Source organism: Podarcis cretensis, assembly GCF_951804945.1.
Source record: "Podarcis cretensis genome assembly, chromosome: 5".
Lineage (NCBI taxonomy): Eukaryota > Metazoa > Chordata > Lepidosauria > Squamata > Lacertidae > Podarcis > Podarcis cretensis.
Genome location: NC_137174.1, coordinates 36,937,392 through 36,952,400, shown reverse-complemented (window position 1 = coordinate 36,952,400; position 15,009 = coordinate 36,937,392). Strand labels below are relative to the sequence as shown.

Here is a 15,009-nt window from a genome sequence, read left to right as displayed (position 1 = left end):
CTTCTACTAAAATTTCCTTCCAAAGCCCATACTCCAGCCTCGGCTGCAGCTGGCCTTCACTTGGGGAGACAAGAGATGTTCCCTCATTTACAAAGTTGCACTGACTTCCACAGGAGAGGTGTAAGCACTTTAAACCAGAGGTGGTGAAGCTGTGGCTTTCTGGGGTTGGGGGTTGGGGTTGGGCCTGTCCGTTGACTATGTTGGCTGCAGCTGATAGAAGGTGGAGAAGAACCAGAGATTCCCCATCTCTGCTTCAAATGAATGAGAATTAAGAGTGTTTAACTCTAGTTGAATTGTGCCAAGTTTCTCTCTGAGTGTGAGGGTTTCTTTTTGTAGTGGGGAACGGGTGTGTTTTTTGTCTCTCAAGTAGAAATTCATGCTGGGGATGAAGTGTGACTATTGTGGCACAATAAGCATGATTGGGAAGAAAATGCTCATGGAAGACAACAGAATCGGAATGCTATACATGCTTACATAGAAAGTCGCCTTATACTGAATCAGACCTGTCGTGAGTATGGCTTGTACTGACTGACAGCTTCCCAGTGTTTCTCCTGGACATGCCAAGGATTGAACCTGCAACCTTCCACATGCAAATTAAGCTCTGCCCCTCCAAACCATGATCCTTCCTTGAACTGCCCCCCCCAAGTTGTCTGGTTGTCTTCAAAGAAACTTTTCTTAGTTTGAGTTAAAATTTTGCCTGTTTAAATTGTGCTCAGAAAGAGGTTAATTTGATTCAGTGACCTGTGTCTCCAAAAGCACCATGGTTCTGTCTCCAGAATAAGTGCCAAGAAGGAAAGCACACATTGCATTAGAGCAGACTTGGCTTGAGTGAAAGGAAATATTGATATGTTCCCTCCCCTCTCGGCGCAGGGGACATGTGTCCTGCTGCTCTTGTGAACTGGCGCTCAGCAAAAAGCAGAGGGCTCTTTTGTGCTGAGCTGAAAGCAGCTGCTGGCACATTTATTCCAATGAACAATGTGTATATTCTGCTTCTCCATAATGCCCATCGTTTGCAGCCAATCCCAGGTGGAACTTTTTTTATACACTTCTATGAAGAAAATCTGTTGCACAGGAATGGATAGCTGAGGGCAGAGCTAGTTGTCATCTTGACATGTGTTCTCAAGCCCTTGGTTTTATTTTATTTTACTTTTAACAAAGGAAGGAGAATGGGGAAGTTGGGGACACATACAGAGGAGGATCAATGGATGGGACTAGGGGGGATGCACAACTAATAATTCCCTTAATAACCACCCCAGGCATTTTCCCCACAGCTGAGCTTATTTTTGGCTACAGAGTCCATCTTCGGAAGAAATCAATGAAACAGCAGTAGAGAAGTCTAGGTGCTGGGGAGAGCCAGTGGGTGGGGTCAAGGGTTGAGCATGCTCTCTCCCAGCTACCAAAGTACCCTTGCAAGCACCCCCTCTCACCACAACAGTGTTATGAGTAAAATATGGGCATAGAAACTCATTAATTCAGGAGCAAACAGTAAACTATTGAGTGCTGGAAGCAGATGTTACAGGAAGCAGGAGAAATTTCATTTTTCCCCATCCCTCTATTTCTTATGCAAAAGCAGCATTGTGCTTAAAAGGGAGAGATATTCTTTTCTCATCTTTCTGGAGACCAAACGCCTGGCTGCTGGTACTCCGCCCTCATTTTTCATCTGCTTAAATAAAGAATTGGGGATTACCATATGCTGGACAAAAATTCAACAGAGCTGCCCACCATCCTGAATGTTGCACTAATGCCCAAGAGAGAGAGAAAATGTGGAGACCCAACGTATTTCAACAAAATGAGATTCAGCTCTATTCATTTTGGAAAAGTTCAGGAAAAGAATTTGGAGCAGCCCTATAAGGGTTTCTCCCTGTGTAAATTTAAAGGCAGAACTTCTTACAGTATCAGTTCTTCAGTGTAATGAAGATTTTAGCAACAAATCATTATTATCATTCAATTTATTAGTTGCTTGCCACCTTAGGAGTCTCCATGCAACGTACAAAATTGCAAGAGAATAAAGCCTAACATAAAATCAGAAAAAGAACAATTCCTCATATTAAAAACCATTCAATAACCTAATAGAACCACAACAAAAAATATACAGCAAAATCATGAAAGAGTGAATATTGCTGGAAGGGAATCTACAAAGACTGCAAATTTCTCTCATGTGGGTTTAATTTGTCTGGCAGTCAAGACTTTCTGACTGAAAACAATCAACAGAATGATGCAAGCTCTATTCATTATAGACCTTTATGCCCCAGTAGTCTCCCTCTTGGTTGGATAACAGTTCAGTTAAGGAGTTTGCTATGGCTTTGTTTATTATAGCAAAAATGGTTATTGCCCTCCATTGGTAGAACTTTGACCCTTTATGTCCACAGCTAGGAATGGAACAGGACTGGGAGGAGCAGGATGAGAGAGGACACCAAGATTGGGTAAACCAGGGCACAGTTGTTTGAAATTGGTGTGGGTATTGGTGTGGCAAACACACTTGCAGTAGGCTTTGTGCCAGTGGTATCCCATAGCTCAACTTGCTAGGAGTTGTAGAGGGTTGCCAGCCTTGCTCTGGTGAAATATAAATAAGTATTGTGTGGTTCTCTTGACTGGGACCAGGACCAGCTCTTTGTTTTGCTTAAGCAGTTTGCAAGTGGGGGCGCTTTGCTGTGCAATTTTAATGCCTTTGAATCCGTAGGATATGATTTCTCTTCTCACTGTGCTGAGCAAAGGCAAATTCATCCTAGGGTGAGTTAATCGTTCCAGCCAATGTGACTTTAGGAAATTTGGCAGACAAACCTCATTAAAACAGCAGGGCCCATATTCTGTTTATCACTCACACACACACACAATTTATTCCAATTCAATTTACTAACTTGCTCTGACTTTTGTCGAAAAATGCAGTCTCCATCAACATCAGCTCTCTTCTCCAAATGAAGGAATGTCAGCTGCTTTATGCTTCACTGCAGTGAGCTGCGATTCACGAGGTCTGAGAGACTAATTGTGAGGCATTAACAAATTGCATCGCAAGAAACTGATAATGATTCTGCACTAACCATTCACATCCTCTCTGAAATGCTCATGTTTCCACCCACGTTACCATCCAAGTACATAATGTTCAATGGGCTGAACAATTTCTCAGCATGCCTCTGTGCCTTTTGTGTCAGGGGCTATTCTAAACTGTGTGGCACAGGCTTGCTATGTTGTGTTTTTGCATCGTGACACTAAAATTAAACTTTGGGATTTCTGGAGAAGACACACCTCTGAGAGACTCTGCCCACCGGGCCTTAATTTTTTAGCAGGAAGACTACCAAAGATTTCGGAGACGTTAAAGGTAAATGTCTGGCTGTATCTGATATATATAAATTCTTTGGAGCTTACTTCAGTTGAATTTCTGCACTAAGAAGACTGTTCATCAATGTAGTCATAAGAAACTCCAGAGTGGATGTTGATGTGTCTTGAGGGCAGTTGTTTTTTTCATGCACCTGTAACAGAGTTCAAATAAAGCAAATCACTAGGCACATTTGCAAATACGCACATACACACCTGCAAAAACATTCTAGACATTTTTTTAATGAACATGGCAGCTGATGCCTCTTGGGGGAAGTACATGTAAAAGAAATTTAAAACATACACCACAGCCCAAACTGCTAGGGAACCTGGTGTTTTAGGTTGTCGTGCTGAGAATGGGGAAAACACAAGGTTCGAAGATCTGCTTTGCAATGTAAGGGGAATGAATGACTCATAGCAGACACACACCCATGAACATTCAACGCACAGAGGGAGAACAGGACCACATACCCCAGCTTCACACCACCATGACTTCCAATACTTTGAAGTCATTAGACTCATTTGAAAGAGAAGCCCATGCTTTTACAGCAGTGCATGCAATTAGTCTCTCCCTCTGAATGTTCTCAATCTGCATGGAGAACGTGTACTCATAGAACTGTGTGTGTATTGCGCTTCCCTTTCAAGCACTGTGCTGTTGTGAGGAGTGCAGCCAGTAGAGTACATGAAGTTGGAGGCAGGGACAGTCCTGCTCCACTGCCTACATAGATGGCCACATGGTGGGATCATTTAAACATTCTGTAGTCTGGGGTAGGTACTTACCTGTTGATGCTGGGCTACAAGTCCACGGACCCAAACCATCGTGGCTGATGGTCAGGGATTATGGAGTTGTAGGCCAGCAACTTCTGGAGGGCACTAGGTTGGCCACTACTGCTACAATCAATATTATTTATGGAGGGTGGTTGGGGTATCTTATGGGCATTTGTTGAGCTTATGTTAGCTCTTAATAAGAAGGGATATGGTTGCACTCCACACTAAGAATAAGCATAAAGGTAAAGATAAAGGGACCCCTGACAATTAAGTCCAGTCATGAACAACTATGGGGTTGCAGCGCTCATCTCGCTTTACATGCTGAGGGAGCCAGCATTTATCCACTTCCACAGACAGTTTTTCCGGGTCATGTGGCCAGCATGACAAAGCCGCTTCTGGCGAAACCAGAGCAGCGCACGGAAACACCATTTACCTTCCCGCCGGAGCAGTACCTATTTATCTATTTGCACTTTTGGGGTGCTTTTGAACTGCTAGGTTGGCAGGAGCTGGGACCAAACAACAGGAGCTCACCCCGTCACAAGGATTCGAACCGCTGACCTTTCAATCGGCAAGCCCAAGCAGCACAGTGGTTTAACCCATAGTGCCACCCGTGTTCCGCTAAGAATAAGCATAGGTGACCTGAAACCTGGAGAGGAGGCACATCTGCACCTTGCCATGCCTAAATAGCTGCCCTGCCAGCACCTTACAGGACACACGTACTGTGCTATGCCTCTCCTTGTCTGATTTCTTTTTGTTTGGATTGCGGATCATTACTGTGGTGACATACGTTGCCTTTGACTACTGTGCAAGAGCTAAGTACTATTACTATTGTTACTGAGATCAAACACTGCAAAAGCTGCTGTGCTATTTATTATGCATAATCAAAATGTTGTGATGCTTCTTCCTCTCCTTTCTCATAATTCGAGAGATTTATGAACAAAATAAACACAGAGAAGCAGGGCTGTTTATTTTCACTTTTTCTTTTTTATACATGTGGTGTGAAGAGTTGGGGGGGAGTGCTTCAAGCTGTGATCAGCAGCCTTGGGCATCTGTGACTGGCATCCCAGCCTTCATACATGGGTTATTCTAGCTTTCAATGTGTGCATTCAGTAAGCAAGGTTGCCTATCCACATTGCACAGTAAAGATGCATTTAAATGAAATCTCAAGCCACCAGTCTTTAGAAAACGAGTAGCCATGGTGGCACCCATGTGACATGGGATGCAGGTGGCACTGTGGGTTAAACCACTGAGCCTAGGACTTGCCTATCAGAAGGTTGACGGTTCGAATCCCCGCAACAGAGTGAGCTCCCGTTGTTCGGTCCCTACTCCTGCCAACCTAGCAGTTCGAAAGCACATCAAAGTGCAAGTAGATAAATAGGTACCGCTCCGGCGGGAAGGTAAACGGCATTTCCGTGTGCAGCTCAGGTTCACCAGAAGTGGCTTAGTCATGCTGGCAACATGACCCGGAAGCTGTACGCCGGCTCCCTTGGCCAGTAAAGTGAGATGAGCGCCACAACCCCAGAGCTGGTCATGACTGGACCTAATGGTCAGTGATCCCTTTACCTTTACTTAGCCATGGTGACACCCTCCAGATGTTGTTGACTACAACTCCCATCATCCTAACAATTGAGTACACCTGGCTGAGGCTACTGAAAGTTGTAGTTAGGGATCAGGAAGAATTTCTTTTCAGTTTGCATTTAAGTATGACATACCTATTTCACAGTTTCCAGAACAATTCAAGAACTGGAAAAGAGCCATCCTTCAAAATTCACACTTCCCTGAGGATCGTCAAAGATGCCAGCTTTCAACTTCTCCATGGTCAATCCTGGAAAAGCCTGGCACAAGTAAGTGAAGCAGTCACCATCCTTGTCCAGAGCCTTGGTGAACTGCTTGATTAAGCCGAGCTTGATGTGCAGCAGTGGGAAGAGTATTCTGTCTCTGTCCACCAGAGGGTCGTTGATGACGTTCCTTTCTTTGCAAGGCACCAATTCCTCCCGCACAGGCCAGTCCTTCTTCGTGTAATGCTGAGCACGGTCCCTACTATCCCACATGCACAGAAAACATGGGTACTTGGTGAAGCCAGACTGTTGTCCCAAAAAAAGTTCACCATCTTCAGGTCAACACAAATAAACCACTTATGCTGATCATAACCAATTTTCTCCAGCACATACTTCACCGCTTCATAGTTCTCCTTCAGTGTACTTGAGTGAGCCAGGGCTATAGAGGCAAACTGGTTGCCGTTGTGTAGCAGAACACATTTCAGTGATCGCTTGCTGCTGTCAGTGAACAGTCTCCAATCTTTGGGTTCATACTGTGGCACTCCAAGCTTGAGCAGAAGCTGCACAATATCTGCACAGTACACCAAGTCCTTCTCTTCCGAGAAAAAACGGAGGTACTCTTGATGCCTGTTGCGGAAGAAGCTGATGCGAGCACTGTCAGAGAGGAGGTTTTTTTCCTTCAATCTGGATGCCAACTGTTCGGCAGAGTCCTTTGACAAGCTGAGGTCGCGAACTAGATCATTCAACTCCTTTTGGGAAAATGGATGTGGAGCATCATCTTCAAGAACCACTTCTTCTTCTTCATGTCCTTCAACACTGGAGGCATCTTCGTCACTAATGTCAGGAAGTTCTCCGAAGATAGGCACTGGAATTTCCTCACAATGAGCTACAGGACAACGTGCTGATTGAAGATCAGGATACTTCGTGGGGCGGCTGCCCCATTAACTTAGTTTTGATCCCCCAACTTTATGCTTTGCCGCACCAATTTATGGAAGATTTTGAGGTTTTATGACTTTAAACTGATCCCTTTTCGACATAATCACCCAGAACTATCGGACCTGAATACTTCTTGTCATTAAAATAATCATTTCCAATCAAAACAATTATTCGACATGGCATTTTACCCCCACCAACTTCTTCTAAAATGCTCCACACAACCGTACATGTGAACAAAAACGTAAAAAAATGACATGTGGCCATAGCTCAAAAACTTGACCTTATTGAGCAAAACAAACATGATTTTTGGATTCAGCGCATCACATTCGTCCTAAATCAACTGAAAAAATGCAGACAACAAATTTGTTGTTGACCAGTGTAATAGATAGAGGATAGAACTTTTAAAAATGCATATTAAAAATGCAAACTTCCATGTGGATTTGGTAGATTAATGTCAAAAAATGCCAGAACAGGGTGGCCACATGTAATAGTTATACTGTAAATAAACTGTTTCAACAAAGCCTAATAGGCTGCAGATTGTAACTTTATATTGTTGTCAATCAGGGGATTGGCCATCTGAGGGATCCCTCACAGTGCTGTGATTCTTAGTTATGAGACTGAGCTATGGGCAAGGGAGGACTAATGAGACAAAAGCAGAAATGCTGGCAATGACCCTGGCAGAGCAGTCAATGAATCACATTTGCTAAGGAGATGTCTCTCCATGGACAGGAACGCTGGAAGCAGGGGGGCAATTGGCAAGATTCAGCAAGGCAGCTTGTGCAACTCATATTTCTTTTTACATCTGATCAGGAATGCACAAGAGGATAATGCTCCCAAACAGCCCAACTAACTTCAGACATCTTTACCAGGAAATGCTTCTTCTTTAACAGGTGGTGTTTCCTATTCAGCTTTCTTTGTTGGGCACAACTATGGGTTAGAAGTAGTTAGTTAGTTGGACACGGGTGGCGCTGTGGGTTAAATCACAGAGCCTAGGACTTGCCGATCAGAAGGTCGGCGGCTCAAATCCCTGCGACGGGGTGAGCTCCCATTGCTCGGTCCCTGCTCCTGCCAACCTAGCAGTTTGAAAGCACGTGAAAGTGCAAGTAGATAAATAGGTACCACTGCAGTGGGAAGGTAAATGGTGTTTCCGCGCGCTGCTCTGGTTCGCAAGAAGCGGCTTAGTCATGCTGGCCACATGAGCTGTACACCGGCTCCCTCGGCCAATAAAGCGAGATGAGCACCGCAACCCCAGAGTCGGTCATGACTGGACCTAACGGTCAGGGGTTCCTTTACCTTTACCTAGTCCCCACTGAAATAAGAGCAAAATAATGTAGTTGTTGTGATAAACTTTTCGCACTGAAAATCAACGGGACCTAGGTTCAGCTAACACAGTCTGGATCCTAACCAGTATCTGGAAAAAAAATATCTGCTGCCAGAAAGAATCCTTGAAGAACCAATTTCCCTTTCACTCATAAAAAGACATTTCAATCTGAGCTGCACTGCAGCAATTCAATAGAGGTACACCTAAAGCACATTGAAGCCATGGGCTTCTGCAGGCTTATTTTTTTTACAGATTTCGTAACCTTTGCGGGCTCTTCTGTTCTCTCCATTCATCTTTTAGTCTTGCAGGTTACCTTACGTCCAGCTTTCCCCAAAGAGTGAGAACTTTCATTTTATGATTGCTTTATAGCCATTGTTATTTGATTTGATTTGATATTTGATTTGATTTGATTTGATAAATTTATTGTCATTGTCCGTATATACACAGTATACACAACAATGAAAATCAAACACCCAAGACCGGATTCACATACACATTTGCACGTATCTCCAACACTCTCATCCTATTCAGACATAATCTATTAAAACATACATAATCCAGAATATAACACAACCTATTAGAAGCATAGCATAACCTAAAACCTATCTCATTCCTTACTACTCACTGCTTGCTATTTCTTACAACTGGCCCTGAGATCATTGTTTAGTGCAATCAGAGCTCTTGGATAGAAACTATTCAGAAGGCGTGTGGTTCGTGTTTTCATTGTCCTATATCTTCTGCCCGAAGGCAACAGTTCAAAGAGGTTGTGAGCAGGATGGGTGGGATCTCTCAGGATATTGTGTGCCTTCTTCAAGCTGCGAGACGTGAAGATCTCATCCAGGGTTGGTAGTTGGAGCACAATAACATTCTGGGCAATTTTAATTATTCTCTGTAAGGCTTTTTTATCCATTTCAGAGCTGCTCCCATACCACGATAATATACTATAGGTTAAGACACTCTCAATGGTACTATGATAATAGGACAGAAGTAGGTGCTGAGATAGATTCAATCCTCTGAGCATTCTCAGGAAATACAACCTCCCCTGCACCTTCCTCACAACCATATTAATATTTGCAGTCCATGAGAGGTCCTCAGAGATGTAAGTGCCCAGGTATTTAAAACTACCAACCCTCTCCACCTCCTCGCCATTTATGTGCATTGGTAAAAATACACTTTTATTTCGCCTAAAATCAATTATGAGTTCTTTGGTTTTTTTGGTGTTAAGCATAAGATTATTTTCTTTACACCATTGAATTAACCCCTGTACTTCTTTCCTATAAGCAGCCTCATCATTCTCACTAATGAGCCCCACCACTGTTGTATCATCCGCAAATTTGATGATTGTGTTGGACTTATACAGTGGGGTGCAGTCAAATGTGTACAGGGAATAGAGGAAGGGGCTTAACACACACCCCTGAGGGGCTCCTGTGCTTAATACTAGAGTAGAAGAGTGGTAAGGTCCCATTCTCACTGTCTGCGGCCTATCGGTCAGGAAATTCCTTACCCACAAGCAGATCTTCTGATGTATACCCAAATTGGTCATTTTAAGGAATAACCTGTCTGGTAGAATTGTATTAAAGGCAGAACTGTAGTCCACAAACAACAGCCTTGTGTAGGTTCCCTGTCGTTCTAGATGACTCAGTACAGTATGGACAGCGATGGAAATAGCATCATCAGTAGATCTATTCCTTCTGTATGCAAACTGGAACGGGTCTAGAGTGGAACAGAGGAACAGAGGGCACTAAGAATGTCACTCCAGTTTTCATGGGTTGTGTACATTTTTTAAAAATGGAGGGGGAAATTTTGTGCCTTGCTGCTTCTGAAGAAGAGTGCAAGTGTTTGGTTTTGATGTTGGGAAAGATGAAGGGCACAAGGAGAAGGGGACGACAGAGGACCAGATGGTTGGATAGTGTTCTCAAAGCTACCAGCATGAGTTTGACCAAACTGTGGGAGGCAGTGGAAGACAGGAGTGCCTGGCGTGCTCTGGTCCATGGGGTCATGAAGAGTCGGACATGACTGAACGACTAAAAACAAAAACAAACTTTACATCAGGGGTGGGGAACCCGTGGCCTTCCATATGCTGCTAGACTACAACTCCCAACATCAATCATGATTGGTTGGGGTGGCTGATGGGAGTTGGAGTCCCATCTGGTGGGTCACAGGTTCCTACTCTGCACAATCATTTATGAGTGGGATCTCTTCTCCTCCTCTCCCCACCCTCAAGCACAGTGCAACTATTCCCCCCCCCAGTGTTATTTGTAGCTTCCACTGAGGGTGGGGAGAGGGTTTTTTCATCAGGCCCACAATAACGAAAGAAAGGGTAAGGCCTTCTCCCAGCATGATGTGGTTGCAGTCTTCATTAGGAGCTTCCCCCATCAGCTATTTACCATTTTTTAGAAAGCCAAATAGATCTGAAAACGACGAGTGATGCATTTTAGTACCACATGTAGAAATGGAGCCAGGAGGTTAAAGAGAGAGACGTTTGCATGATCAAAATGGTGGGGAGAGAATCAACACCTTGGCTCTCAGGAAATTACCAAGAGAGAAATGAGTCTCAAACAACATCTGTATTGATTGCAGAGGGCATTTCTTCCTTGATTGCTGCTGTGAGGCATCACTATTGCAACAACAAGGGACATTCATCCCATAAATGCAATTACCACAAAAGTTTTGTCTTTACTTAAAAATCTGTCAAGCTGTTTTGCCGTTGCTCTTTCAAACACCCACTTAGTCATTTTCTCCCCTTCAGCCCTGAGAAACAATCCCACTCCAGAGAGCTCTAGCGGCAGAAACCTTGTTACCGGAACCTTAAATCAGTTCAGTTTCATTTGCTAGCAGTGGAGAAAATCCACTTCCCTTTCCCGCCACTGCAGGATGACTTCATTTGGTCCCCTCTGCCTGTGCCTCACACCAAGCAACAGGGGAGAATTCGACCCAGTTCACCTTTCAAGCTGAACTTACCTTATCTGTGATATCTAAAACAAGAAGTGGACTAAAATATAACTATCCTTCAAGATTCACACTTATCTGAGTCATGTGTTCTGCATGTACTAAAGTGTGCATATAAATGCATATGTTGTTGTTGTCATCTTGAGAGACAATGGAGTGCATCTCCAGGGGTGAAATCAAACCATTGTGTTTGCAGCGCCAAAGTGACCTCTCCGGGGTGCAAGCCTGGGAAGTGTGTATGGAGGTCCTTGACTGCCCAGATGACAGGACCCTCCTTTTGGCCTCGCTGATGTTGTCCAAAGGAAAGCAGAGCAATACGTTTTAGCACCAACTTGGCTGCAGGAGTTGCTGGAAGGAAGTGTATAAGTCACTATCCAACCATCTGAGGGACTCCTCGCCAGATCTGTGTAGGGTTTACACTTTAGCCTTTTCTCCTCCCAAATATATCCTACAAGGCAGCAGAGGTTAGGATCAGAGTTTTCCTTCTCCTAGACTGCCTACCTTCCCAGGTTGACGAGCCCCAACTGCCCCTTACTTCTCTCTACAGCACTTGCAAAAACCACATTCTTGACCGTTGGACCCACTATTTGTCTTGTCTGGTCAATCTGCTGGAGCCCTTCTTCACATGCAGGGAAAATTCCTAACTCACCAGGGGTTTGGGACCCACCGACTACCCTCACCTGGTTTAGCTGGTAGCTTCTAGGAGCCACAGGTGAGAACTGAGTGCAGGATGGAGACCAAAGGTAGACAAACAATCCCAAACAATCCCACAACATGTCTCTCACCAGAGGTACTACCCCCTCCCCTAACACCCCATACTCCTTAAATGTGTATATTAGTGAAGAGTATGGACAAGCAACACTAAATGGCTTCCTTCTAGCAGAAGCAAGGTGGGATTTTGTGAGGCAGGAACAACCAACACCCTTCCTCTGTGCGACATCAGTGATTGACTTTGAAGACCTCCTGAGCTCTGGGATCTAAAGTATCCTGGATCCAAGCTTTTCAGGGCCTTGTATATTAATTTGAGGACGAGGCATATACCCTCTGTGGGGACTTGCACACAGAAAAAGACTGCAGAGACATAGGAAAGATGGCAGTTCTGATACTTGTAACAACTCATTCTTCTGTAAAAAAAATATTGTGCGCAAAATGCTTTGCCAGTTGAGTTCCTTTATATCCAGGCACTTCTTCTTCTTAAGAAGCCATTTTCGAAAGTCAAAAGAGTGATACATCCTTCAGGCAGCGTTTTGAAATGTAAAAGCACAGCTCGTGAGTCAAGCTTAAGAATGCGCACCAAAACATTTCAAGATGGCATTTCCCCCTGAGTTTACAGCAACTGAACATTGTAAGATCATTCACCAACCTCTCCTCATTGTTTTACATCAATACTTGAGACACTTACTGTGAAAGAAAGAGATGTTTAAAATAATTCTCCCCACAACCACCACAAGAGGCAGTTGTCTTATATAGATCAACTTTTCACACTGGATTAATGGTCAGAAACAGTTTGTGTGTGTCTACTTTGTGCTTTCGGTTTGGCTCTCCCAAATTTGCTCTGCCTCCAGAATCTGAAAGCTAAGGGTTGAAACCAAGGCTACTCATGCTGAAATCTGTGTTGCCTTTACTGTTGTAAAACATGTCTCTGCAGTCCTTTTCTGTGTGCAAGTCCCCACAGAGGGTATATGCCTCATCCTCAAATTAATATACAAGGCCCTGAAAAGTTTGGATCCAGGATACTTTAGATCCCAGAGCTCAGGAGGTCTTTAAAGTCAATCACTGACATCACACAGAGGAAGGCTGTTGGTTGTTTCCTGCCTCACAGAATCCCACCTAGCTTCAGCTAGAAGAGCTGAGGAGAGCTTGCTTCCCTTCTCCCCCATTTTTTGCATGATCAGCTGCAAGAGAATTGTCATTTTGTGTAGTGCCAGGTGCCCACTGAGACAAACAGTAGGTGGAGCTAGAGCCAATTACAGGTGGAGCCAATCCACCCTGGTTTTCCTTCCATCCTCCTCCCTGATGAGTTCTACAAAGGCAACACTGAGACGAAGGAGGATTCCAGCAAGAAGGCAGACTGGTAGGGGCTGAACTAAGGGCAGACTCAGATTGGCATGGCAGCGCTCCATTGGTCATAATGAACCAAACTCCTCTGCCCATCTGTATTGGCATCCCACCGGCTTTTGTTGTTTTTTTTAAAATAATATTTATTGAACATTTTCAGATATAACATAAAAAAGAAATGAAATAAAACATCCATTTTGTAACCTTGTATTCATTGACATCTTTCCAGGACTTCCCCACCCCACCCCCCTCTTGTATTCCAATTCTTCCAAATAGATTCAACAAGTTCTTACCCCAAATTTTAAACTTATTATAATTAACCCAATGTTAAAAATATTTTTCCCTCCCCTAAAATCGACCCCACTCCCTTCCACGAATTCCCCTCTTTAATATGCAGAATAGGTTAAAATAAAAGAAAATAGAAAAAAGAATAAAATATAGTTTAACACCCTTTGGGTTCCAAATTTCCCTCCCCCCTTTCCCGGTTGCGTTCCCCAATGTCCATCAATGCCTGTTGTCATCCTGAAGATCCCACATCTAAGCCAAAATCCTTCACAAGTCCACTTTGCCGTCTTTTTAATAGTCTTTGCCATCTTTTTGATCATCTTTAATTTCAAACGTCGAATCTTGGAAAAACTCTGTCTCAAAAAGGTCCATTTTTTCCATCCAGATCTCTATATTTAAGAGTAAAAACTCCAATTTTGTTTCTTTAAGCCTTTCAAGTCTGGATGTCCCAAATGTTCCCACTTCCAGCTTTATCCAGTTCTTGTTGTTCATGTTGTTCTTATTATTCTCTCTCCTCACTTTCCTCTGGTTTCTTTCCCTGCTCCACTGCAAAAATGTTCCAATTCCAAAAGCTTCTAAATCCCCTACAGAGGCTTTGTTATTCAGGAACAAAACTTTACGTCAAGTCCCTTCCATTCTTCAATAGATAAATCTATTGTCTCCTTTAGTGTAGAGACCTCTGTAGACAAAATAGTGTTCCATTTCTGCAGTTTCCCAGGAGATAAAAGGTCCAATTCAAATTCCATGCCAGCAATACTTGTAATGTCCCACAGCCCCTCTAGAGGGATTGTAGTAGCTCAGTTTCCTTCCAGATCACACCCAACAGTCAAAATAACTTGTTATTCCTTGTTTCAAACAATTTATATCTAATTTGTAACAAATGTAACCGGCAAAGTCCTCGTAACAAAGTTCTCTTTTTATTCTTCAGCTTTGACAGCTCCTTTGACAGCTGTCAAAGCCTCTATTTCTCCTCTCCCGGCGCTCTCGCCAATCGCTCCCGGTTCCTGGGGGGGGGGGGTTGCATTTTAGCTCACATTCTACTTTTCTCCTCCAGCCCACTTATAATTTTCCATCGTGAAATTAGTAACTTTATCAAACCAAGGTAGCACTCGATCTTAGTTGTTAAATCCTTTGCTTTAGATCCTCTACGACAGGGGGGAGACGGACTTCCTTTTTGCACCTCCCCCGCTTGCTCCGAATTTAAATTTTTTTTCCCTTTTTAAGTCCAGTTTCCAATTACTCACGGGTTGTTCTTTGATCCGAATTTTCAATGGAAGAAGTCAGCGCTCTCCGCCAAATGGCATGCGGCTTCGCTCGGCAGGGGAAGCGGAGGACTCATAGCACCACACCCCCCCGGCACCCGCTCCGTAGCCTTTAAAAAGGCTCCTTTGCGGGTCGGGGGGCGCAAACGGTGCCCGCCGAGTCACCATGCCCATGGGTTTCAGCGCCCATGGTTTTTGAGGGTCCCCGCAACGCCGACGCGGTAGAACCCAGCCCCTGCCGAGCAGGCTCCCTCCGGAGCTCGGAGGGAGTCCGCCATTCGGCGATGGCGCCAACCCGGAAGTGGCATCCCACCGGCTTTTGAAGACACATCTGTTCACA

General features: G+C 44.1%; 1 protein-coding gene across 1 annotated transcript in view; it reads right to left on the bottom strand.

Moving 5' to 3' along the window:
• Nucleotides 1-7,048, bottom strand: part of LOC307216304 (uncharacterized protein) — a 128,141-nt gene extending 121,093 nt beyond the window's left edge. Inside the window, exon 1 of the mRNA XM_079976477.1 lies at nucleotides 6,780-7,048. Within this exon, the coding sequence (XP_079832603.1) occupies nucleotides 6,780-6,800 (21 nt within the window). The 5' untranslated portion in view covers nucleotides 6,801-7,048. The remainder of the gene's footprint in view (nucleotides 1-6,779) is intronic.
• Between the last annotated feature and the right edge of the window lie 7,961 nt (nucleotides 7,049-15,009).